Source organism: Coregonus clupeaformis, unplaced genomic scaffold, assembly GCF_020615455.1.
Source record: "Coregonus clupeaformis isolate EN_2021a unplaced genomic scaffold, ASM2061545v1 scaf0385, whole genome shotgun sequence".
In the NCBI taxonomy this organism is placed as follows: domain Eukaryota; kingdom Metazoa; phylum Chordata; class Actinopteri; order Salmoniformes; family Salmonidae; genus Coregonus; species Coregonus clupeaformis.
The window spans coordinates 103,900-128,906 of NW_025533840.1; the positions used below are offsets into that span (position 1 = coordinate 103,900).

At 44.1% G+C, this 25,007-nt stretch overlaps 2 protein-coding genes across 2 annotated transcripts; both read right to left on the reverse strand.

The window, feature by feature from the left end:
• Nucleotides 1–4,508: 4,508 nt before the first annotated feature.
• On the reverse strand, nt 4,509–11,135 carry LOC121562208 (tubulin beta-3 chain). The gene is made up of 4 exons (XM_041874549.2): nt 10,950–11,135; nt 6,515–6,623; nt 6,172–6,282; nt 4,509–5,883 (listed from the first exon to the last, which is right to left on the reverse strand). Exons 1-4 carry the CDS (start codon nt 11,004–11,006, stop codon nt 4,811–4,813), a joined length of 1,350 nt encoding a protein of 449 aa, XP_041730483.1. The 5' UTR covers nt 11,007–11,135; the 3' UTR covers nt 4,509–4,810.
• A 9,047-nt stretch (nt 11,136–20,182) lies between these two features.
• On the reverse strand, nt 20,183–24,288 carry LOC121562203 (melanocyte-stimulating hormone receptor-like). The gene has a single exon (XM_041874547.2). The coding sequence runs from the start codon at nt 23,486–23,488 to the stop codon at nt 22,502–22,504; it is 987 nt and encodes a 328-aa protein (XP_041730481.2). The 5' UTR covers nt 23,489–24,288; the 3' UTR covers nt 20,183–22,501.
• Nucleotides 24,289–25,007: the final 719 nt, after the last annotated feature.

The following is a 25,007-nucleotide window of genomic DNA, read 5'->3' on the forward strand; positions in this document are numbered from 1 at the left end:
CAGTACTCAAAATGATAGCCTAAATTACAATGCCTACAAGTTGAAGGCCTGTTTTTTGGGGGGATAGGTCTAAAAGAAACATTGAATTATTAAAGTGACTTTGGAGAATTTAGATAATTTTGAATACACACATGGATTTCAATAAACAAATGGATAAGACTGTTCTATTCTCTTTGATTTAGTTCCTATTGCAACTCAGACAAATGACAGAATGGATGACATACTGACTGACTGAACTGAATGAAGGATGAATTAAATGTTCAAATATGTTGGAATGATGAGTTGCATGCACCATGCATGCTCTGCACTTTATTTGGCTAGTAGGCAAATAGGTCTACATTAGGGTATAATGACTCTATGGCTGCATGCCTCCAGAAGGGCATCTTCTGAGGCTGAGGGGTGCTTTTCGGAAGGCGCATGGTGCTGTGGTGCTGCATGGAGATCACAAGCTCTTCAACTGGGCAGCAGTGTAGCGATGGAGGGAATAGCCTATACAGAAACTATCTAAGACCACTGCAACATAGTTATTGTAAAGTGTAGGAATATACGCTTATGCAAGACTTAGCCTACATTTAACCTCTCCCTTGTTCATTTCAAAGTCCATATGTTCATGATCTGATTCATATAAATCATGTCAAATTATTTTAAATGTATATTAACCCCTCCTACAGAATATGATTTGGCAAGATTTTGAGTGATGAAATAAATACGAGTGGCAAAGACTCCAGTGGTCATGCATGATTCATAGATTCACCAAACATCTATTATTATTCTATGTTTCATTATTCCTGGTATATACTACTGATTATGATTGCAGACAGAGCCCAGAGCATGGGATGGTGCAATATTGAATTAGTCATATTTTGATAAGGTGCATGCACGGGGATGTCCACGTCACCCAGAGATATGCCCATGCTGTAGAGATACACCTAGCGGACTGAAACTTCACTGTTGTAGGCATAATACAGCTAGTGCTATCTAGACTTGTGCTGGGAAACAAATCCATTACATTAACTACCTAAATTGGAAGTAAATTCAACTGAGGAGTAATAGAGAATGGAGACTTTTAACTTGAAAATGTGCAGGATACCTCTTTCCGGTTTCCGATTTTTTAATACTGTGTTATGCTTGTTCGCGTAGAACTCCTTACAGGCCATTTGTGTATGTTTTTGTTTGTTGGTGAGATGAAACTGCCAAAACTCTGAAAGGTATTATTGTACATCAGAATTGCAACATAATATTTGTTAAAGCCTAAAATGTTAGTCCGTAATCGTAACATGGTGTTTGTATGTTCACAGATGAAATTTCACATTTGTGTTTCATGTTTCACGCATGGCTTTTCTTACGATCCTTACAATTTACTTATATGGATTTTCTTATGATCCTAACGATACATACGTTCAACCTTTTGGCAGCTATCTGGCTCCATAATTATATCAACCTGGATAAAGTGGCATTTTGCTTCTTGAATCACTAGGTCTGTCTCAACTCCTCAAAAAGAGAGCTACAAAAATCTGAGTAGCATTTGGTGAAAATTGCTTTGGGACAGTGCTTTTTCGGTCATCTTTCTTGTTTAAAACCAACAGGGTCATCGTCAGCTCTTGGATGCCAGAGCAAGAAAGGAAAGTATAATTATTGCTTTTGTGTTGGGGTCATTATAGAGCCACCTCTCAAGTAGCTCTTCTCATCTCTCCTCTATAATGTGTTAACAGAACTAGAAATGGCCTTTACTTTGCTTGCAGTGTCAAATACTTTTAGTCTACCATTTATGGCAGTGTTGTCTGGGAATAGCTTCCTTCCTATGCCCCTCTATTATCATACTTCCTTGTTTCCTGTGGCAAGGGAGAACAAATAGTATGAGGAAGATCTTTCTAATTATTTCAACTGTTGTACTGAACTCTCACAATTGCTGCTGGATCTTGCTGCTGGATTGGCCCCTCCATACCTTCAGCCTAGCTGGTCTGAGCTTTGAGCAGTATATGTCTCTTTCCTCTATAGCTTGGCTGCAAGTGAGACACTGACTCACTAGGCCTCTCCCTACAGTCCACAGGCCTGCTTCATCCCTATGCTACCCACATGAGAAAATATTACAGTTTACTATAGAATACTACATAGAATTCTATAGTAAACTGTAGAATAATATACTACACACTAGTATCCCTCGATCATGTGTAGTACTTACTATAGAATGTTATAGTATACTGTAAAATACTATAGTAAATACTACAGTATTATCCGCAAAATAAACACTGTAGTAAATACTACATTAATGTCTGCAAAAACACTACACTTTGTTAACTATAATAAATACTAAAGTATTTCATTTGCATACACCCTGCTAATTCCCCTCCCCCATATCACAATTTGTGCCAGCCATAAGTGAGAAACCTACATGCCAAGTATAAACCATATATTGTATTCCCTACAGGTTATAGAAAACAGCAGAAGCTCTGAGCTGTCCGTTCAGACCCCCAGTCCTATATACAGGTTATGGAAAATGTGCCCTAATAGTATTTATCCAGTAGGTTTCCTGAAGGACAAAGCCTCCACTTCTATGTCAAAGATAATAAAACAAGAACACTAAAGTAAATACTACAGTCATGTCTGCAAAAACACTACAGTAAATACTACAGTATACTAGTCTGCAAAAACACTACAGTAAATACTACAGTATACTAGTCTGCAAAAACACTACAGTAAATACTACAGTATACTAGTCTGCAAAAACACTACAGTAAATACTACAGTATACTAGTCTGCAAAAACACTACAGTAAATACTACAGTATACTAGTCTGCAAAAACACTACAGTAAATACTACAGTATACTACAATATGCAAAAACACTACATTAATTACTAAAGTATATACTAGTTTTCTTTTACCACAGTATGTATACTATAGTTAACTGTAAATACTACATTATACTACAGTTAAAGTCCACAAAAACACTACAGTTAATTACATTGTATTTATACTATTGTATTTTTTCATGTGGGTAAACACTTCTGTTCTAATGCAGTCCTAAATGATGCAGCAGCAGTTTTCACTACAGGAAATGAGGCCATCAGTGAGATCCTTTGGTGTCTCAATCACAGGTATTATCTCTGTTTACCTGAGTGCTGGAATCTGGGTCTGAATAGTGACACCTATATAACAGTCATGATAGCCCAAAGGGACAATGAGTTGTTGATATTAATGAAGTCAGTTGTTTGTGTCTAATGTGTAGCGTGTGTGTGTGTGTTGTCAACACTCACTTGAGGTAAGGCAGAGACATACCAGAAAGACAGATGCTGCCTTGTTCTCTATAGATATTTACTGTATGAGGAAGCTGGAGGTGGCAAGCATACTGTGTTATGTGGGGATGCATCTTTGAGATTAGAGAGGCCATGACAGGGTCTGTGTGTTCTGCACTACTGTATAAAGAGCTGCTCTGTTCAGGGCCTCTCGCCACAGGCTCTAAGTGCTGAGGCATCGCCAGCATGTGATCCACCCAGCCAACTGGCCCCATACATTGCAGAGAAGAGAGAGCACAAACAGCCTCCATCAATCTCCCTCCCTCTCTAACCAGAGAGCTAGAGTCACTTCTCTTCCTGTTTCTTCAGGAAGTGCAGGTGTTCGCTTGGGATTGTTGATATGTTTTTGAATGTGTCATATTCGGGGCACTCTCCGCATTTGACCTGTTCCTATTTGTCCTCCTAATCAATTGGCTCTAACCATATGGACTAGAGTTCCTGCCTCCTTTTAGACCAGGGGTATGCAACCGGATTTTGCTCCAATAAGGCACCACACCTGACCAACTAAACTGATTGATCAGTTCAGTGATTGCCTAAACTCAACACACCTGGTCTTCCAGGTCAGTTAAATCCAAAACAGGAAGAGCCTGCAGCACTCCAGGACCAGGGTTGCCTACCCGTTTTAGACCATGCAGATAAGTGTATATTTGGAAGGCCGTCAGCAGGCGATCTTGTAGATCAAGGGTGTCAAACTCATTCCATGGAGGGCCTAGTGTCTGCTGGTTTATATTTTTTCCTTTCAATTAAGACCTAGACAACTAGGTGAGGGGAGTCCCTTACTAATCAGTGACTTTAATTAATCAATCAAGTCCAAGGGAGGAGTGAAAACCTGCAGCCCTCTGTGGAATGAGTTTGACACGTGTTGTAGATCGTCCACCATCTTAGCTCCTCACAGCCTGTCTCTGAGAGAGCCTGTTCTATCCAGACTCCATCCAGGCTGCCCAAGGTGTGCCTCAACCTCCAGGGGACTGAGATCCAGTATTTTTATCCAGCATCTAGGTCACCTCCACATGGGACAGTCATGCATTCAACAAGGCTCTGCTTTATACTACTTTCCTATAAGAAAGACCCCTTGTCAGTGTACTGCAATATACTGTCCCCGTTTCCACTAAAAACAAATTCAGAAACCATGAACACAGTGTAGCAAAACAAGATGGTGTCCCTTATTCATGTTTAATATCCCCAAACAAGTCAGAAAAACCTCAGTACAACGTAGGCTTGAACATGTTTATTATAAGAAATTAAGGGCTACTCGTCATCAGTTTATGAGACACTTTCTTTTTATTTCACCCATTCAACTTAGTGGTCTGTCTGGAGGTTTTTATCAACAGGAGGCCTTGACTTGGTCAGAGGGCTAAGGGAAGTGGGGCTAACAGTTAGCAAAGACACAGTGAGAGCAGGGAGGGGGATATAGGAAGGGAGGGTTATACAGTACAGTGTACATGAGGGAGATAACCCTGCTTCAGCCTGCTAAAAAGACAAAGCTCTGTCGGCTGGGCTCTTCTTCCAAGGTGTTCACCGGGCCTGGCTCTCCGACTCTTCCTCATCGTCTTCATACATCTCTCCCTCCTCCTCAGTGGTGGCGTCCTGGTACTGCTGGTACTCTGACACCAGGTCGTTCATGTTGCTCTCTGCCTCAGTGAACTCCATTTCGTCCATGCCCTCTCCGGTGTACCAGTGCAGGAAGGCCTTGCGGCGGAACATGGCGGTGAACTGCTCGGAGATGCGCTTGAACAGCTCCTGGATGGCCGTGTTGTTCCCAATGAAAGTGGCGGACATCTTGAGACCGCGGGGCGGGATGTTACAGACGGCCACTTTGACGTTGTTGGGGATCCATTCGACGAAGTAGCTGCTGTTCTTACTCTGGATGGCCAACATCTGTTCGTCCACCTCCTTCATGGACATCTGACCACGGAACACCATGGCCACGGTCAGGTAGCGTCCGTGACGCGGGTCGCAAGCGGCCATCATGTTCTTGGCGTCAAACAACTGCTGGGTGAGCTCGGGCACGGACAGTGCGTTGTAGCACGCACTGCCACGCGCCGTGAGGGGGGCGAAGCCAGGCATGAAGAAGTGCAGGCGGGGGAAGGGCACCATGTTGACAGCCAGTTTGCGGAGGTCAGCATTGAGCTGGCCGGGGAAGCGGAAGGAGGTAGTAACACCGCTCATGGTGGCCGACACCAAGTGGTTGAGGTCTCCGTAGGTGGGTGTGGGGAGCTTGAGCGTGCGGAAGCAGATGTCGTAAAGAGCCTCGTTGTCAATGCAGTAGGTTTCGTCTGTGTTCTCCAGCAGCTGATGGATGGACAGGGTGGCGTTGTAGGGCTCCACCACTGTGTCTGATACTTTAGGGGAGGGCACCACGCTGAAGGTGTTCATGATGCGGTCAGGGTACTCTTCCCTGATCTTGCTGATGAGCAGGGTCCCCATGCCGGAGCCTGTGCCCCCTCCCAGGGAGTGGGTGAGCTGGAAGCCCTGGAGACAGTCACAGTTCTCACATTCCTTCCTGACTACGTCCAGTACTGAGTCCACCAGCTCTGCCCCCTCTGTGTAGTGGCCCTTAGCCCAGTTGTTACCAGCTCCACTCTGACCTATAGAGCAACACAACACACTTCAAGATAGCACTTCAGCAGTTATCAACAGTGCATTTGTACAGGATCTACACATTTACATAATGTTTTTATGACATTTGGGAGCATTTACCATAAGTAAACGCAAATGTCTTTAATGGAAATATTACATCAGACTATTTATGTTGTACTGATAATGACGGAAGAGACTGTAAATGGCAGATTGACTGTTACTGCCAACCATCCTCTTAATGCAATCACTGAGCACGGTGGCCATATTTAACCCATGTTGGATAGACAGACACTGACCGAAGATGAAGTTGTCTGGTCTGAAGAGTTGTCCGTAGGTCCCAGAGCGAACACTGTCCATAGTTCCTGGCTCCAGGTCTACTAGGATAGCTCTGGGGACATACTTAGAGGCTGGGAGAGACAGCAGATGTTGTTACCTGCAATGCCCTAATAAATACTACTGTATATCACAGTCAAGTTCAGTACAATAGGATTCAAGTGGATATTTTCAAGTCTAGATAAACACCAAAGAGAGAGAGTGAAACAGGCCATTACAAGTATTGAGCAACAGAGCTTGCAGTGTTGTGTTGTTTTTGAGCTTGTGTAGATGTGTATTTAGTATGAGTTACAGTATCAGACTCACATGAGGCCTCATTGTAGTAGACACTGATCCTCTCCAGCTGCAGTGGGGAGTCGCCCTCATAGTTCCCTGTAGGGCTGATGCCGTGTTCATCACTGATCACCTCCCAGAACTGTACAATACACAGACACAAACATTAGCAGTAACACCGTTTTATACAAGCACAGTGGATGTAAACTTCTCAGCAGATTTATAGTCGGGACCATATTGAACTATCACTGGGGTACTTGGAGGTGAAATTAATGGGGGGCTCTAGTAAAAACTGTTAGGAGTGTGGGCCAATGTAAATTGGGATAGTGGGCGTCTAGGCTTTGTCTGCCATCCGTCCTGGGTTCTGCTCCATTGATCCATGACCTCATTTAAGCCAACGGTTAGTCCAGCTCTGTCCCCACCCTCCCCCAGGGCTTCAGGGCGCTAGACTCATACTGAGGTAGAGGCCCTCTCAGAGGGGCCAGACTACATCTGGAGAGGCTCTCTCTGCTACAACACACACACACATATCTATTTATATATGCCTGCACACACCCACACGTACAGGAAGTGTGTTGCTAGGTAAAAAGACAAAAGAGGACACTACCTAATGAAGTCCCCTTGATCACTTCAAATGTGTATACTGTCACTGAGTGTATAGGCCAGTGTGTGTATCAGACACAGAGCGAGAGAGACAGAGAGAGACATTTTACATTTACATTTTAGTCATTTAGCAGACGCTCTTATCCAGAGCGACTTACAGTTAGTGCATACATTATTTTTTATTTTTCATACCGGCCCCCCGTGGGAATCGAACCCACAACCCTGGCGTTGCAAACGCCATGCTCTACCAACTGAGCTACATCCCTGCCGGCCATTCCCTCCCCTACCCTGGACGACGCTGGGCCAATTGTGCGCCGCCCCATGGGTCTCCCGGTCGCGGCCGGCTACGACAGAGCCTGGATTTGAACCAGGATCTCTAGTGGCACAGCTAGCACTGCGATGCAGTGCCTTAGACCACTGCGCCACTCGGGAGCATCCTGACTGGTTGCATCACCACCTGGTATGGCAACTGCTTGGCCTCCGACCGCAAGGCACTACAGAGGGTAGTGCGTACGGCCCAGTACATCACTGGGGCCAAGCTTCCTGCCATCCAGGACCTCTATACCAGGCGGTGTCAGAGGAAGGCCCTCAAAATTGTCAAAGACTCCAGCCACCCTAGTCATAGACTGTTCTCTCTGCTACCGCACGGCAAGCGGTACCGGAGTGCCAAGTCTAGGTCCAAAAGACTTCTCAACAGCTTCTACCCCCAAGCCATAAGACTCCTGAACAGCTAATCATGGCTACCCGGACTATTTGCACTGCCCCCCACCCCATCCTTTTTACACTGCTGCTACTCTGTTAATTATTTATGCATAGTCACTTTAACTCTACCCACATGTACATATTACCTCAACTACCTCAACTAGCCGGTGCCCCCGCACATTGACTCTGCAACGGTACCCCCCTGTATATATAGCCTCCCTACTGTCACTTTATTTTACTTCTGCTCTTTTTTTTCTCAACACTTTTTTTGTTGTTGTTTTATTTTAACTTTTTTTGTTAAAAATAAATGCACTGTTGGTTAAGGGCTGTAAGTAAGCATTTCACTGTAATGTCTGCACCTGTTGTATTCGGCGCATGTGACCAATAAAATTTGATTTGATTTGAGGTCAATGAAAGCCCCAGAGAGCCCTATGAAAGTCTAAAATAGAACACAGACAGACCCCCGCAGGCCCACACACAGACACAGTCATCACTATCAAGGGCAAACACAGGACATGCACTGGAAGGAGGATGCCAAATGGACATATCAGATCACAGATTAGATATTGTCAATTTTACTGTGCTAATCTCAGATATTGTTCTCATTACTATGCAAGAGAAGGTCCTTATCTGCACAGTGCTGTTTCTAATTTAAGCAAAAAACACCATCTGGGCATTCACTAAAAGACACAAAGACACTAAAAATATACTGTAAAAAAAAGCCCCATATTGATGACAGTTTGTTAATCCCATATCTGTGTCACAGCCAGCCAGATGGAGTGGCATTAATCCCATATGGTGTCAGTGACCTTTCCTCCATCCCTCTGTCCAGACTGCTGTGACCAAGGGCACCACACCCAGTATGAAGACCATCTTAGGTCTGAGCTCCGAACAATGGTGTCCCCCTTCCTCTCCCCAGGTGCTGTACTCCCTTCCTTTCCCTCCCTCCCTCCCTCCCTCCCTTTCTATCCTCTACAGAAGATGCTCCTTAGTTCTCTAATTATCTATCCTGTCCCAAACAGATGTCCCCTGCCATCTAAATCAGAAATTAGGAGTTCCTCTTGTTCTTTAAATTATGGCTCTGTAACCCAATCTGGCAATATCTCTTCTAGGGGACAAACAAAGAAACAGGAAATAAATAAGAAAGGGAGAGACTGTAAGAGAATAAAAGGGAAACCGCTAGACAGCGTTAGAAAAATAGAGAGTTAGATGCCTAAAGAGTTTGTAGGGAATTTTTGCTGTCTCATTCTCAGTTACTGTAGCTACCCTGGCAAAAGTGTAGATTTCTTCTGTTTTCATCTGACTTCATCCTGTACTGCATTAGCAATGGTAGATGATAACTCATTGTCACTACAGTCTAGAAGATCACGCTTAAAGTGTGTGTAGTGTGTATGTCCTGATAAAATATATGGGGGGTCGTCTGATAACTGAATGTGGCAGATGTGTGGTGCTAGTAGACAGACTGCCATACCATAGTTGAGCATCAGAATGACGTCACCATTGCAGTATATCAGATGACAAAAAGTCCCACTCCCAACACATTCTCTTCCCCCCCCATCTCTCTGGGTTTCTCTTTGTTGGGAGTAACCTGAGCATTATGAACAACTCATTTTCCCAACAACTGCCCCATTAGAGAAATGGTGGTCAGAATCAGCAAAAGAGATGAGTCACCAGTAAAATACTCCAGAGGGGAGTGAAGGAAAGTGGATACATGACACATTCACTTGTTCAGCTGTGGTCAAACAAGTATGTTCCAGCTGATGCTGTAGTTGTAAATTTGGTTCTGGGTAATGGTGATTATGATGATGAGGAGGAGGTGGTTACGTAGCTGTCCGAAATCACTACTGAGGCTCAGAAAAGGCTGCCTTTAATGTTATGAATAATAAATGCTATCATCAGGCTGATAAAACAGTATCATTAGCACCCCTATGGCTTTCACTCAGAAATTATTACCATATATGATCCACCATGCTGAACAAATCCATGATAAATAGTCTCCAGCTCCGCTAGAGGATCATAGATCATAGAGAAAGAATGTAGGCTATCCCCAGAAGGTCAAAATACAACAAAGGAGGGGAAGAACTGTAGACCTGTTTAGTTTTAGATGGACACATACAACATCACCTGATTGGCTGTAAGTGCAGGTGATGTCATCCAAAACAGAGCAGCAACAAAATAAGAAGCTGTCTACTGTAGGCTAAAACACTACCTCAGTCACACACTGTAAACAAATGCATTACAGCTTTAGACAGAAAAGCTTTCAGCATTTAGGCAATATCCTTCCTGAAGACTCCCTGTCTAATAGACCATCAAACCTGACAGCAACCCAAACCACTAGTCAGTGCGATTGTAGGCTATATGCAGTGGTAACTTAGGTCCAGTTATCATCATTTGATCCTCCATTAATAAAACTTTGATGAACTGATCCATTCAGTTTGCTGCTAAGTCAAATATGTCATAGGTATATCTATATAGGCTATTAACTACCACATCTACTGGAGACTGACAGGCTGCTTAGAGAAAAAGAGCTATACTTGTCATTGTGACAGTGGCCTGTAAATTGTGCTCGGGCCCTCGGTGGAGTGTTTGCGCAGCGGGACCAGCCCCAACAGTCCGAGCCTTTGTCTGGCCCCCCTACAGTCCACCCGAGGGCGTGGTGGTTTTCAACAGTGTCTCACCACGCCTTTCTGTGCATCATACACTCGCAGTTTACAAAAGATGGTGGATCTCTGGCCGTTTACCATTAAAACAAATGGTCACAGTTCCGGTCTGCTTAAGGTGTGGGCTCTCCCATAGGCACCAATGCGATAGCATCTGGGTCAGGTCTGTTTACTCTATTGACTGTGTATGAACCAGAAAAAAGGAGCGACTGAAATGCCTCGCTTCTTCTCTCGTCTCTGAGATTAGTTCCATCTACCCGAACTACGCATCTCTTTCGCACTCTGCGACACAGCCGGGGATCCCAAACTATTCAACTAACCTAACGTTACTGAGTAAACCCGCTGCCCCACAACTTCGGTATAACAAAAAATATACGGATGCATTACATGAAAAAAAGATGACAACACAATGCTTTAAAATGGCACAATAGCGCTTGCATAAATATATTATAAATAATCATGATTAAACTAGTCAGCGGTTGCGAAGATTATTTTGATTATACCTTGGCTCCGATCTGGTTGCCACACTGGCCGGCTTGAAGGTGAACGATTTCTCTCATCCTGTCCTCTGTGTGTTATGTTCGTCTTCTTGCGGATGTGGGCGAGTTGGAGAGAGCGCTGGTCCCAGTCGCACACGGAAGCAAAGGGATTGGTATGTGCTGAGTGGAGCTTTTATCTTGCGCAGGTCTACTGTGTGGCGAAACCGGTACTATGTTCCACCAATTGCTGACGTCATCTATGTCCTGGAGAGAGACGGTCGCTGACCAATGGCAGAAACCTGCCGCACAGCATCCCAGTGTGAGTCAGGGAAAAACTAACGGGACGTGGCTGACGTGCAAACCGATATTTAATTTTCGAATTGGTTAAGGTAAGGATCAGTAATAGATTTAGGCTAGTCGGGGCTGTCAAAGTGATGCTGGTCAGAAACACACACAGACACAACACACCACCACCATTTGAACAATCCCAGAGTCAAGGTGGAAGCAACAACACAGCTTAGTTAGATGTCAGGGAGATGAGGGGAGAGAAAAGGATCTTAAACACTGAACAGTGTGACTGATTCTTGCTCTGTGTGAACATAGTATTGTGGCATGGTGCATTTTTCTATAGACTAGGAGATTACTCACACCTATGTATCCTTAAGGACAGAGATTAACAATTTCTGACAGTAAAATATTTTTTCCCCAAAGTCAGTCCCGTAACTGTCATCTCAGAAACATTATGATTCAGTATCAGCAGATTCAGGGAAGAAGAAGAGTGGAGCACAGTGAACATTGATTACCACAACCTTGCTGTGGCCCTTATTAGCATGAACACTGCAATCATTATACAGTGAATAGTCTGGGCCAAGGATGTTTATCTATGCCTCAACTCTCTGCAGTCTCTGCCCGCTGAGATATGTATTGATTGCTGAGTCAGGCAGCAGATGTGGTTAAGTGCTCTGAGGAAGACTCCAGTGGCGCTCCTCATGGACAGATGGTCTGCCTATGAAGCAGGTCCTGTTTGTGTGCGTGCGTGTCTGTGTGTGCACATGTGCGTATGAGACATCTACAGTACATGCATACAGTACATCTCACACTGTAAGTTGCCTCTGATCCAGTAGCTGTGTGTTCTGATTTCCAGAAACACGATAGTGATGAGCCATTAGTCTGTTTGGACGTCTGGGCCTGCTTTGTCTTCTCATCACACAGAGCCTGTGGAGAGAATGACAAGCCAACACCCGTGAAACCATTTAGAACAGCTGAGGAACCTCTGCTCAGAGCACATAGACCAGTATGAGCAGCCACCACAGCCCCCCCGCCCCGTCAGTGTCTGCCAACCACTGCTGCTTAGCAACTAAATCCACACAATGTGAGCGAGCCTCCGTTGCTAATCAGCCACACAGTGTGGGATAGCTGTTGATTTCTTGTTCGTCTGCTGATACAGCTGAGCTAACTGTGCTTTAGCAGAAGGGCGTTCACCTGTTAGAACATCAATAAACCATAGTGTCACTCTAAAGATGACGCTAACACCAATGATTACGTTATTGACCACACTGCCATAGACAAGGGAGTGGAAAGCTAGATCAGAGGGATTCTGTATGGAATCCTACTGGGTACTTTAATTAGACATTGTGAATAGTAGTCCTACTCTCACTGCTCTGGGTTACTGGTAGTCTGCTATGACTCTGTTGAGGATTTAATGTGAGTTGATTCATGGATTATGTCACTGTTCTTTAATCCCAAAAGTCTCCACATCCTGTGGGTCTCCAAGACCATGCACTGCCAATTCTGGGGACAGTGAGAAAAACTGAGGCTAAATGTTTTGCCAACACTGGTCAAGAGTTGCTTGTCCGCCCCTCCCATGTCTCAAAGCCAATATGGCCATCTAGTGGTCAGAAATTGCCAGAGCCTCTCTAACGTTTACATTTACATTTTAGTCATTTAGCAGACGCTCTTATCCAGAGCGACTTACAGTTAGTGAGTACATACATTTTTCATACTGGCCCCCCGTGGTAATCGAACCCACAACCCTGGCGTTGCAAGCACCATGCTCTACCAACTGAGCTACAGGAGGCCTAACATGTTTGATATAAAGGGCCCCAATAGTGGTACAATGCCACAGAGTGTGGTGAAGCTGATGAAATTGATGCTACTGTCATATAACACTTCTGTCAAAATGATTAAATCATGCATCTCATAACTTATCTATCCTTCTCTGACTCTGCATCATGCCAGTAAGGTTAGAGAGGAGGATTGCCATGATGAGTCACACAGCACCAGTTCACGTGGAGAAGATGGCTGCCGTTTTACAGCCCTCTAACCAATTGTACTATTATGTGTGTTTTTCTGCATTATTTGTAATTTATTTTGTACATAATGTTTCTGCCATCGTCTCTTATAACTAAAAAGAGCTTCTGGATATCAGGACAGCGATTACTCACCTCGTATTGGACAAATATTTTTTCTTCAACGAGGCGGCCGCGAAGGATATCCTACAGACACCCGAGAAGGCCCAAATCCCCGTCATTCGCATGAGGAAGAGACGGAGATATCGTGGACGTAGGTCGGGGTGCCTTGTAAGGATCCGATGGCGAGCGAGTAAACTGCCTCTCCCATCAATCCTATTCGCCAATCTTCAATCATTTGAGAATAAATGGGATGACCTAAGATTACGGTTATCCTACCAAATGGACATTAAAAACTGTAATATCTTATGTTTCACCGAGTCATGGCTGAACGACGACATGGACAACATACAGCTAGCGGGCTATACGCTACATCGACAGGATAGAACGGCTGACTCTGGTAAGACAAGGGGTGGCGGTCTGTGTATATTTGTAAACAACAGCTGGTGCACGAAATCAAATTCTAAGGAAGTCTCAAGGTTTTGCTCGCCTGAGGTAGAGTATCTTATGATAAGCTGTAGACCACACTATTTACCAAGAGAGTTTTCATCTATATTTTTCATAGCTGTCTATTTACCACCACAAACCAATGCTGGCATTAAGATTGCACTGAATGAGCTGTATAAGGCCATAAGTCAATAGGAAAAAGCTCATCCAAAGGCAGCGCTCCTAGTGGCAGGGGACTTTAATGCAGGGAAACTTAAATCTGTTCTACCTAATTTCTACCAGCATGTTAAATGTGCAACCAGAGGAAAAAAAACTCTAGTCCACCTTTATTCCACACACAGAGACGCATATAAAGCTCTCCCTCGCCCTCCATTTGGCAAATCTGACCATAACTCTATCCTCCTGATTCCTGCTTATAAGCCAAAACTAAAGCAGGAAGCACCAGTGACTTGGTTAATAAAGAAGTGGTCAGATGACGCAGATGCTAAACTACAGGACTGTTTTGCTAGCACAGACTAGAACATGTTCCGGGATTCTTCAGATAGCATTGAGGAGTACACCACATCAGTCACTGGCTTCATCAATAAGTGCATCGATGATGTCGTCCCCACAGTGACCGTACATACATACCCCAACCAGAAGCCATGGATTACAGGAAACATCCGCACTGAGCTAAAGGGTAGAGCTGCCGTTTTCAAGGAGCGGGACTCTAACCTGGACGCTTGTAAGAAATCCTGCTATGCCCTCCGACGAACCATCAAACAGGCAAAGAGTCAATACAGGACTAAGATTGAATCGTACTACACCGGCTCTAACGCTCGTCGGATGTGGCAGGGCTTGAAAACTATTACAGACTACAAAGGGAAGCACGGCCGCGAGCTGCCCAGTGACACAAGACTTCCAGACGAGCTAAACCACTTCTATGCTCGCTTCGAGGCAAGCAACACTGAAGCATGCATGGGAGCACCAGCTGTTCCGGATGACTATGTGATCACGCTCTCCGTAGCCGATGTGAGTAAGACTTTTAAGCAGGTCAACATTCACAAGGCCGCAGGGCCAGACGGATTACCAGGACGTGTACTCCGAGCATGTGCTGACCAACTGGCAAGTGTCTTCACTGACATTTTCAACATGTCCCTGACTGAGTCTGTAATACCAACATGTTTCAAGCAGACCACCATAGTCCCCGTGCTCAAGGACACTAAGATAACCTACCTAAATGACTACCGACCCGTAGCACTGACGTCTGTAGCCATGAAGTGCTTTGAAAGGCTGGTCATGGCTCACATAAACACCATTATCCCAGAAACCCTAGACCCACTCCAATTTGCATACCGCCCCAACAGATCCACAGATGATGCAATCTCTATTGCACTCCACACTGCCCTTTCCCACCTGGACAAGAGGAACACCTACGTGAGAATGCTATTCATTGACTACAGCTCAGCATTCAACACCATAGTGCCCTCAAAGCTCATCACTAAGCTAAGGATCCTGGGACTAAACACCTCCCTCTGCAACTGGATCCTGGACTTCCTGACAGGCCGCCCCCAGGTGGTAAGGGTAGGTAACAACACATCTGCCACACTGATCCTCAACACAGGGGCCCCTCAGGGGTGTGTGCTCAGTCCCCTCCTGTACTCCCTGTTCACCCATGACTGCATGGCCAGTCACGACTCCAACACCATCATTAAGTTTGCCGACGACACAACAGTGGTAGGCCTGATCACCGACAACGATGAGACAGCCTATAGGGAGGAGGTCAGAGACCTTGCCGTGTGATGCCAGGATAACAACCTCTCCCTCAATGTGACCAAGACAAAGGAGATGATTGTGGACTACAGGACAAAAAAGAGGACTGAGCACGCCCCCATTCTCATCAACGGGGCTGTAGTGGAACAGGTTGAGAGCTTCAAGTTCCTTGGTGTCCACATCACCAACGAACTATCATGGTCCAAACACACCAAGACAGTCGTGAAGAGTGCACGACAAAGCCTATTCCCCCTCAGGAGACTGAAAAGATTTGGCATGGGTCCTCAGATCCTCAAAGAATTCTACAGCTGCACCATCGAGAGCATCCTGACTGGTTGCATCACCGCCTGGTATGGCAACTGCTTGGCCTCCGACCGCAAGGCACTACAGAGGGTAGTGCGTACGGCCCAGTATATCACTGGGGCCAAGCTTCCTGCCATCCAGGACCTCTATACCAGGCGGTGTCAGAGGAAGGCCCTCAAAATTGTCAAAGACTCCAGCCACCCTAGTCATAGACTGTTCTCTCTGCTACCGCACGGCAAGCGGTACCGGAGTGCCAAGTCTAGGTCCAAAAGACTTCTCAACAGCTTCTACCCCCAAGCCATAAGACTCCTGAACAGCTAATCATGGCTACCCGGACTATTTGCACTGCCCCCCACCCCCACCCCATCTTTTTACGCTGCTGCTACTCTGTTAATTATTTATGCATAGTCACTTTAACTCTACCCACATGTACATATTACTTCAACTACCTCAACTAGCCGGTACCCCCGCACATTGACTCTGTACTGGTACCCCCCTGTATATATAGCCTCCCTACTGTTATTTTATTTTACTTCTGCTCTTTTTTTCTCAACACTTTTTTGTTGTTGTTTTATTTTACTTTTTTTATAAAAAATAAATGCACTGTTGGTTAAGGGCTGTAAGTAAGCATTTCACTGTAATGTCTGCACCTGTTGTATTCGGCGCATGTGGCCAATAACATTTGATTTGATTTGATTTGATAGGGTTATCGGGTCAACAGTTATAAAACGCCAGTTCCCATTAAGCACTGTTGACGAGACAGTATCCATATTTGAAAGGCCTTAAGTGAGTTGACAACTCTTTTTCTATTTTTCTGATTGGGGCCATATCATACAATTTACAGTTTCATACTTGTGTATAGTTCATTGTATAGACCATTGTTGAAAAGATAACCTATACAGGGTTATGCAGAAGGCATCAACAAGCAAGTAAGAATGTTGGTTACCTAATTTGATTCCAGTGTGACTAGGAGACATTGAGCTCAGACCAGACTTTCTTGGGGCAAACACGCACCGTATGGAGCCGTACGATGGAGCCTGTACAATCAGGTCCTTGTCAGGATTTCAAGCTCTGATTTGAATGCCAGCCACTAAATGATTACTGCACCCATCTCATCACAACCTTAGTTATCCATCCAAACCCCTACATGCCTAATCGCCTCTATCGATGTTCTCCAATTGGATGTGGTGAACCGCTCTAATTACTGATAGAACACAGTGACCTCAGAGGCATGGCAGGGTGATTGTGTGCATGCAGAGACAGGCGTACATAAGGGGTGCATTCCAGATACACATTTTCTGAGCAGATTTCGGCATAGACCCTTAAATCATGTTTATGTGGTTCCTGAGCTGTTGCACTTCTACTGTCATTGTACTGATAATCTGCACAGACCTGCATAGAACCTGTGTACCTGGAACGCACCCAAGGTCAACAGGGGCTTGACTGAGGTTACACTATGTCCACATTGATTTCATCATGTACTACACTAAAACCAAAACTATTATAAAGCACCATGATGAATTTGAGTTTGTACAGAAATGCTCCTCATCCATAGGACTCATTTGTCAGGGAGGGGTTTAAGCTTCCTCCCCGGGGTTGCAACAATGAGGGCAAGCATGTTTGTTCTTCAAGCCAAAGCAGTGGAAGATGTGAACAGAGCTGCTTTGTGTAGCAGAGCTAATGGAGAAGACACCAGTTGAGTGTCAGCCCCCTCACCCAGTAATTCTACAGTGAAGTAACATTAATTCCTATTTGATGCCTAATAAAGGGCCAAAACAAAAACAAAAATGTTTTGTTGATATGAAAGCCTGTTATTACAGTGCATTCCAGGCGCTCAGTCCTCCCAAAATACACAGCCTGCCCCAGGGCCCACAACGACCGGCTACCACGTGGTGGAGAGGGAGGGGGGGGCGCAGGCTGAAGTCTGTGGCCCTCTGACTCTCTCTCTCTTCTAATGAGGATGTTAGGATACTATGTCCATCCAAACAAACAAATCCATAAAGTTCCAAAGGTTACAGTATCATCAGCACATTCTCAATCTCAGATGCTGCTCAACCCGTTTTCTGTTTATTTGACAGAAGGCTCCTGTCACATCTTCGCACACAGCATATGGCTTTGGTTGACTTTGGATGCCAATTGAAGCCATTCAACAAACGATAGTGCAAAGAAAATCTAGAAAGCTCACAGACAAACACGCTTTTCATTTCACACTGAACTACTACTTCACACTGAAACTAGGTAATTTGTGAAGGTTATGGTTCAAAGGCTTTGATTTTAAAACAGGGATCAGAAAATGATCTAACTAAATCAAGCAGCTTTTTATTTTCCCCATCAGTTAAAAAATGTCTCCTTCCATTAAAAAACACCCCGGGGTCAGCTTGTTGAATGGATCTTGTGTCTCAGTGGGCAGTTTAACTAAAAATAAATGCATTTTGCATACATATCTCTCCATTTTTAAAATCCCTTGGGGAAATCATTTGTCAATCCCATGATAGCAAGTATACAGCTGTATAGCCTGGCTCAAAACTCTCCCGAGTGGCGCAGTGGTCTAAGGCACTGCATCGCAGTGCTAGCTGTGCCACTAGAGATCCTGGTTCGAATCCAGGCTCTGTCGTAGCCGGCCGCGACCGGGAGACCCATGGGGCGGCGCACAATTGGCCCAGCGTTGTCCAGGGTAGGGGAGGGAATGGCCGGCAGGGGATGTTGGTAGAGCATGGCGTTTGCAACGCCAGGGTTGTGGGTTTGATTCCCACGGGGGGGGGGGGGCAGTATGAAAAAATTAAAAATATATAATGTATGCACTCACTAACTGTAAGTCGCTCTGGATAAGAGCGTCTGCTAAATGACTAAAATGTAAATATGTAAATGTAAAACAAACCGTCCTCCTCTCTTCCTGGTCTTGTATCAGCCAGGCTAATACAGCTGTATATAATTGTATTCAAAATAGTGTCTTCAAATATATTGATACCTGAAATAGAAAAAGGAAGTCATTATTACCTTTCAAAATGATGTAATTATATATTAAAAGTGAAGCTTTCTTTGGAGGATTTAGACTAGCCATGGACTGTAGGCCTAGATAGAGAACTCTCCTCTTGACTGAGAGAGGAGGCAGATAGACAAGACGGTCAGCCCAGGTTACACTGAGGACAGAGAGCTTGTGGACCTTTATAGGGACAAGAGAGACACATACAGTATTTAAGAGGGAACTAATTTAATTCTCACATAACATCACTTGTGGCTTGAGAAAGGTTGTAATTACACTTCTGGACCAAAATAGGTTTTTATGAGAATGTTTTTATCCACAGGATCACATGCTGACTAAAATAAATGAGGATTGACATCAAAAAAACATTACATGATTAAGAAATGTATGGAGAGATGAACGTACTTTGGTGCGAAAAGTGCAAATCAATCCCAGAACAACAGCAAAGGACCTTGTGAAGATGCTGGAGGAAACAGGTACAAAAGTATTTATATCCACAGTAAAACGAGTCCTATATCGACATAACCTGAAAGGCCGCTCAGCAAGGAAGAAGCCACTGCTCCAAAACCGCCATAAAAAAGTCAGACTACGGTTTGCAACTGCACATTGGGACAAAGATCGTACTTTTAGGAGAAATGTCCTCTGGTCTGATGAAACAAAAATACAACTGTTTGGCCATAATGACCATCGTTATGTTTGGAGGAAAAGGGGGGAGCTTGCAAGCTGAAGAACACCATCCCAACCGTGAAGCACGGGGGTGGCAGCATCATGCTGTGGGGGTGCTTTGCTGCAGGAGGGACTGGTGCACTTCACAAAATAGATGGCATCATGAGGAAGGAAAATTATGTGGATATATTGAAGCAACATCTCAAGACATCAGTCAGGAAGTTAAAGCTTGGTCGCAAATGGGTCTTCCAAATGGACAATGACCCCAAGCATACTTCCAAAGTTGTGGCAAAATGGCTTAAGGACAACAAATCAAGGTATTGGAGTGGCCATCACAAAGCCCTGACCTAAATCCTAAAGAACATTTGTGGGCAGAACTGAAAAAGCGTGTGCGAGCAAGGAGGCCTGCAAACCTGATTCAGTTACACCAGCTCTGTCAGGAGGAATGGGCCAAAATTCATCCAACTTATTGTGGGAAGCTTGTGGAAGGCTACCCGAAACGTTTGACCCAAGTTAAACAATTTAAAGGCAATGCTACCAAAGGCCCACCTATGGCTGCACCCCTGCCAAGTCATGTGAAATCCATAGATTAGGGCCTAATGAATTGATTTCAACTGACTGATATCCTTATATGAACAGTAACTCAGTAAAATCTTTGAAATTGTTGCATGTTGCGTTTATATTTTTGTTCAGTATATATTAGTACAATTTGATCATAGCAAGACCATATGTTGAAATACAGTAAAAAGTAATCAAATGTACACATTTACAATGAGATAAGTTTGAGCCTTGGTTCTGTCACACAACCATAAAATAGCATGTATTTTTTAAAGGGATGAATATTGATACAATCTTGAGGCTTTTGAAAATGTTATAAATATGTCAAACATTCAAAGTATTCAGTACATCCATAACACAATAAAAAAACATGGCTAGGCTACATTACATGGGCTACTTGTGAAATATACATTGAAATAAACATTTTGTTTTCGTCTATGCATACATTACTATTTGCATTAAAATGGTGAGGATAATCTTAAAATGTCTGATCTGTTTTAAGATTGGATTTCATGTAAAAAGTTTTATTTCAAAATAATTATTTCAATTTATAGGCCATTTTCATCAGAGGCCTAAGTAGGCTAAATCATACTGTGAAACTTCTTTGCACATACTTGGAAGTTGGATGTAAATGAATAATGAGTGAACAAATAAAAATGAAACTCTCTATATGGACCAATTAGGCTATTATTGGATTTCACAATGCACTCATTTTATTTAATTAAAACATTACATAATTGTTTTATTGTACAAAACTCAACTTCACGGCTCTCATTTTTATGCATCTTTCTTTGACTCCATTCAAAGCATCAGGGCTAGTGTATATCAGTAGGCCCATGCAGCCTTTTCTTCAACAATAGCCTCTTTCAAACAACATCCTCTTCCCAACAACATTCTGGGAAATTCTTTGCTATTTTAAACAGAACACTTGCTATGTCTAATTTAAAGTCTATTTCCAGTGTCGGCTATAAGATTAAAGCACAAATTAATATTTGTCCCACATAGTACACTGTAAATAATCATGTTGTTTTCATGCTAACTTATTGGCAGCCAGTTACCTGTAAATTACTGTACAAAATGTACAGTATGTTACCGTAAATTCCAAAGCAACTTTGGTTTAACAGTACATTCCTGTAGTACATTATTGTAAAGTTTACAGTAATGTACTGTTAAACCAAAGTTGCTTGGTGCCTGAGAAAACTGGACCCGCAGCTTTTACATATATTGGCATCCTTGAAAAAGTTATGTCAGTTGCTGTTGGATGGAGATGATAACTACACAGCAAATTTGCGGGTGTTAAAATCTCAGTGTTGAGGTAAAAAGTGTTGTGAGTGTTATATCTGAGTGTTGATTCTAGTGGGGTTAACACCAGTGGGATTGAAATTGAAACCACCTGCAGTGAATAAATGAAGTTACTTGAATCAGAGTGGAATCAACACAGTGTGGTGTTGTTACTCAGCTGTGTTGAGTTAATTTCCGTGAACTCTTTCAGAGTGATAAAGACATGGGAGGGGCCTCATTATCATATTTCCCAGCATGCTTTGTTGCAGGTTGCTTTTTAGAATAGTTTGTTCAAATTGTTGGATATCCTAACTCTGGCTAGATTCCAATAGGAATGAAATAACACTTTGAAAGCCAGCATAATGTGACTTCCTAATGTGGCCTGTACTGGGCACAGACTTCAATTCAATGTCTATTCCACTTTGGTTCAATATAATTTCAAAAAAAGTAATCTATATGTATTGACATAAATAATTACATTTTTATGATAAAATATTCACTTAGTCACTCACTTGGTGAAGGCTACAAGACTGAAAGCCATCGAATTCAACAATCATTTCTCTGTCACTAACAAACACTCAGCAAAAAATTCACCCTGGGAAATAAATATGCAAAAATGTCTTTACACCCTAAAGTGTTAAAACAACACCCCAAAACGAGTTACAGTAACACCACAGGTGTTAATTCGCTAACACTGAGAAAGTTTAACAGCCTTAGCTCTTATAAAGTGTTAATTTAAGTCGGAATTTCCAACACTCATTGTGCTAGGGACCCAACACTTTTGGGGTGTTGGTTTATCAACACTTTGAAAAGTGTAAGTTTAACACTAGGCTATTTAAGATGGTTACATATGATTTCTAAGAAAGTGATACATTTAACACTGTGGGTGTTACAATTCAGATCACACATTTGCTGTGTATAATTAGATATAGATCCTTTAGATTATGGCTCAAGTCTTTGTTCCCCACGCAAGTATGGCATATATGCATGGCTTGGCCTGCAACATGGGAGAGGCCAGGGGTTGGTAAAAGGTCCCATACGTGGCACTGTGCCGTTGTGCGCAATCCAACCTGAGGTCTCATAGTTGATTAACTATGTATTTCAGTTAATTCAACAGCAATGGCAGGCACACTGCCCCAAATATCATATATTCTGTTCTTCCTGAACAAATCCTGCAGTCACGTGAACTTCCATGGAAATAGAAACTCAAGTATGGCGTCGCATCGAAAGGTGACGCAGGAGCAGAAGAGCAGCTCCTTGAGTGTCTTGCGCAGCTCCTGGCTCCTATAGGCGTAGATGAGCGGGTCGATGAGTGAGTTACAGATGATGAGGATGAGGTAGAGGTTGAAGTAGCTGAAGAAGCAGGTGCAGAAGGGGCTAGTGGGGCAGGTTAGGATGAGAATGAGGTGGAGGAAGAAGGGTCCCCAGCAGAGGATGAAGACCCCGAGCAGGATGGTGAGCGTGATGGCGCCCTTCATGCTCGTGCCCTGGCGGCGAGACTTGTAGATGGCCATGATGCGCCGCGAGTGTACGTGTGCCAGGATGAACATGTGCATGTAGAGCACAGCGGTGAAGACAAGGGTGATGCAGAAGAAGGTGACGAGGCACACAATGACGGCGGTGTGCGAGTGGTAGACGATGAAAAGTATGCTGGCGGTGATGCTGGTCAGCCACACCATCGCGATGATGGTCACTGCGCGCTGCGTGGTCATGATGCTGTGGTAACGCAGCGCGTAAAAGATGGTGATGTATCGATCCGCGGCGATGGTGCACAGGAAGGACAGAGACGACACCACGGAGCTGCAGTTCATGATGTCGATGACGTTGTCCAGGTGCCGCAGCATTTCCGGTGTGACCACTAGCAGCCCGTGTTCGGTGAGCAACATGACTATGGTCTCCACCACGTTGGCGACGCTGACCAGCATGTCGGAGACGGCCAGGCAGCATATGAAGTAGTACATGGGCGAGTGCAGGTTGCGGTTCTTGATGATGGCCAGCACCACTAAGATGTTCTCCACCAGACTAATGAGGCCCAGCGTCAGGAACAGCTCCTGTGGGATGCGGAGCGAGCAGCTAGTAGAGTTCTGCTCCCTGGTGCTGGTGTTGTTGGTGGTGATGTTCTGGCTGTACATGGTGAGGGTGCTCAGCTCCATGTGGTGGTGCATGATGAAGGTTATGTTGTCGCGTGTTGTCTGCTGCTCTCTGCTGTAGTAGGCTACTGCTACACAGTGGGTCCGCGCCGGGAACAATAAGGACACTTGACCTTCACCGCAGCGCAAAGTTTGGCTGAATGAGGGGGAAAGAAAACGCCTTAAAATATTTTCTTTGTGGTCTCTGTAGTGTAACAGAATTAACTAGTTATTCTATATACATCATATCCTATTCAATTGGGATGTGACCTCAGGTAAAAAGAGCACAGAATGTGTGTGGTGAAGGTAGTTTAGCTCACGTTTATGTCGCAACCCTGAAATTGGACTGAAGTTTTCCCACAAACCGAGGTCTCCAGAACGAACTTAAACACAGAGTGAAGAACCCAGATGCTCACAGTGGAGAATCATCCATGTGAAATCGTCTCTTTCTCAAGTAACTGTTTAGCTTCACAGGTTTATCCAACTTTCTTTTGGTGATGCACATAGCCCATGTATGGTATATCCAGGTGATGAGAATCCTAGTCTGAGTCCGAATACAGCTCCTTGGTGCTGGATCGCATGCGAGAAAATCCTCTACCATTTGGACGTCCAAGTAGGCTCCAGGCAATCCTAATGTGTGAACTGAAGCCTATCCAGCTGAGCTCTCAGGCATACAAACTGACAGTGTGTTCTTAAAAGGGTCCACCGCCTCTCTAACTCCTCCTTTCTCATAGCGAAAGCCAATCGCATGATTCTCAGACTGACACAAACTAATGAACGCGTGATTCCGCATGGAAATATTTAACAAGATTAGGGAGTAAAATGGATGGAGAGAGTGTAGTATGGATGTACTAACTCATCTCCTGAGCAGAGCATAATAATAATTTATTAAGTAATTCAAAGACATAGTTGAGAACATGTTCCCCAGCACTAAAATATAATTTACCGCGCAATGTGCACAGCTGATGTGACCAATGGTCAATGGATGTGGCCGATTGATTTAGACAAAGCATACTTCACATGTTTCAAATACGCTGAGTATAAAACATTAGGAACACTCATGGGACACTCCACACACTATGGAAGGGCTGTTATTACACATGCATCTACCTCGGCCCTGTGTCTTAGGCCTATAGCCTTTATCTTCTCTAGGATGTGGTGGTCATGGTACACACTGAGTGTGCAAAACATTAGGAACACCTGCTCTCTCCATGACATAGACTGACCAGGTGAATCCAGGTGAAAGCTATGACCCCTTATTGATGTCACCTGTTAAATCCACTTCAATCAGTGTAGATGAAGGGGAGAAGACGGGTTAAAGAAGGATTTTTAAGCCTTGAGACAATTGAGACATGGATTGTGTATGTGTGCCATTCAGAGAGTGAATGGGCAAGACAAAATATTTAACTGCCTTTGAGCGCGTATGGTGGTAGGTGCCAAGCGCACCGATTTGAGTGTGTCTAGAACTGCAACGCTGCTGGGTTTTTCATGCTCAACAGTTTCCCGTGTGTATCAAGAATCGTCCACCACCCAAAAGACATCCAGCCAACTTGAC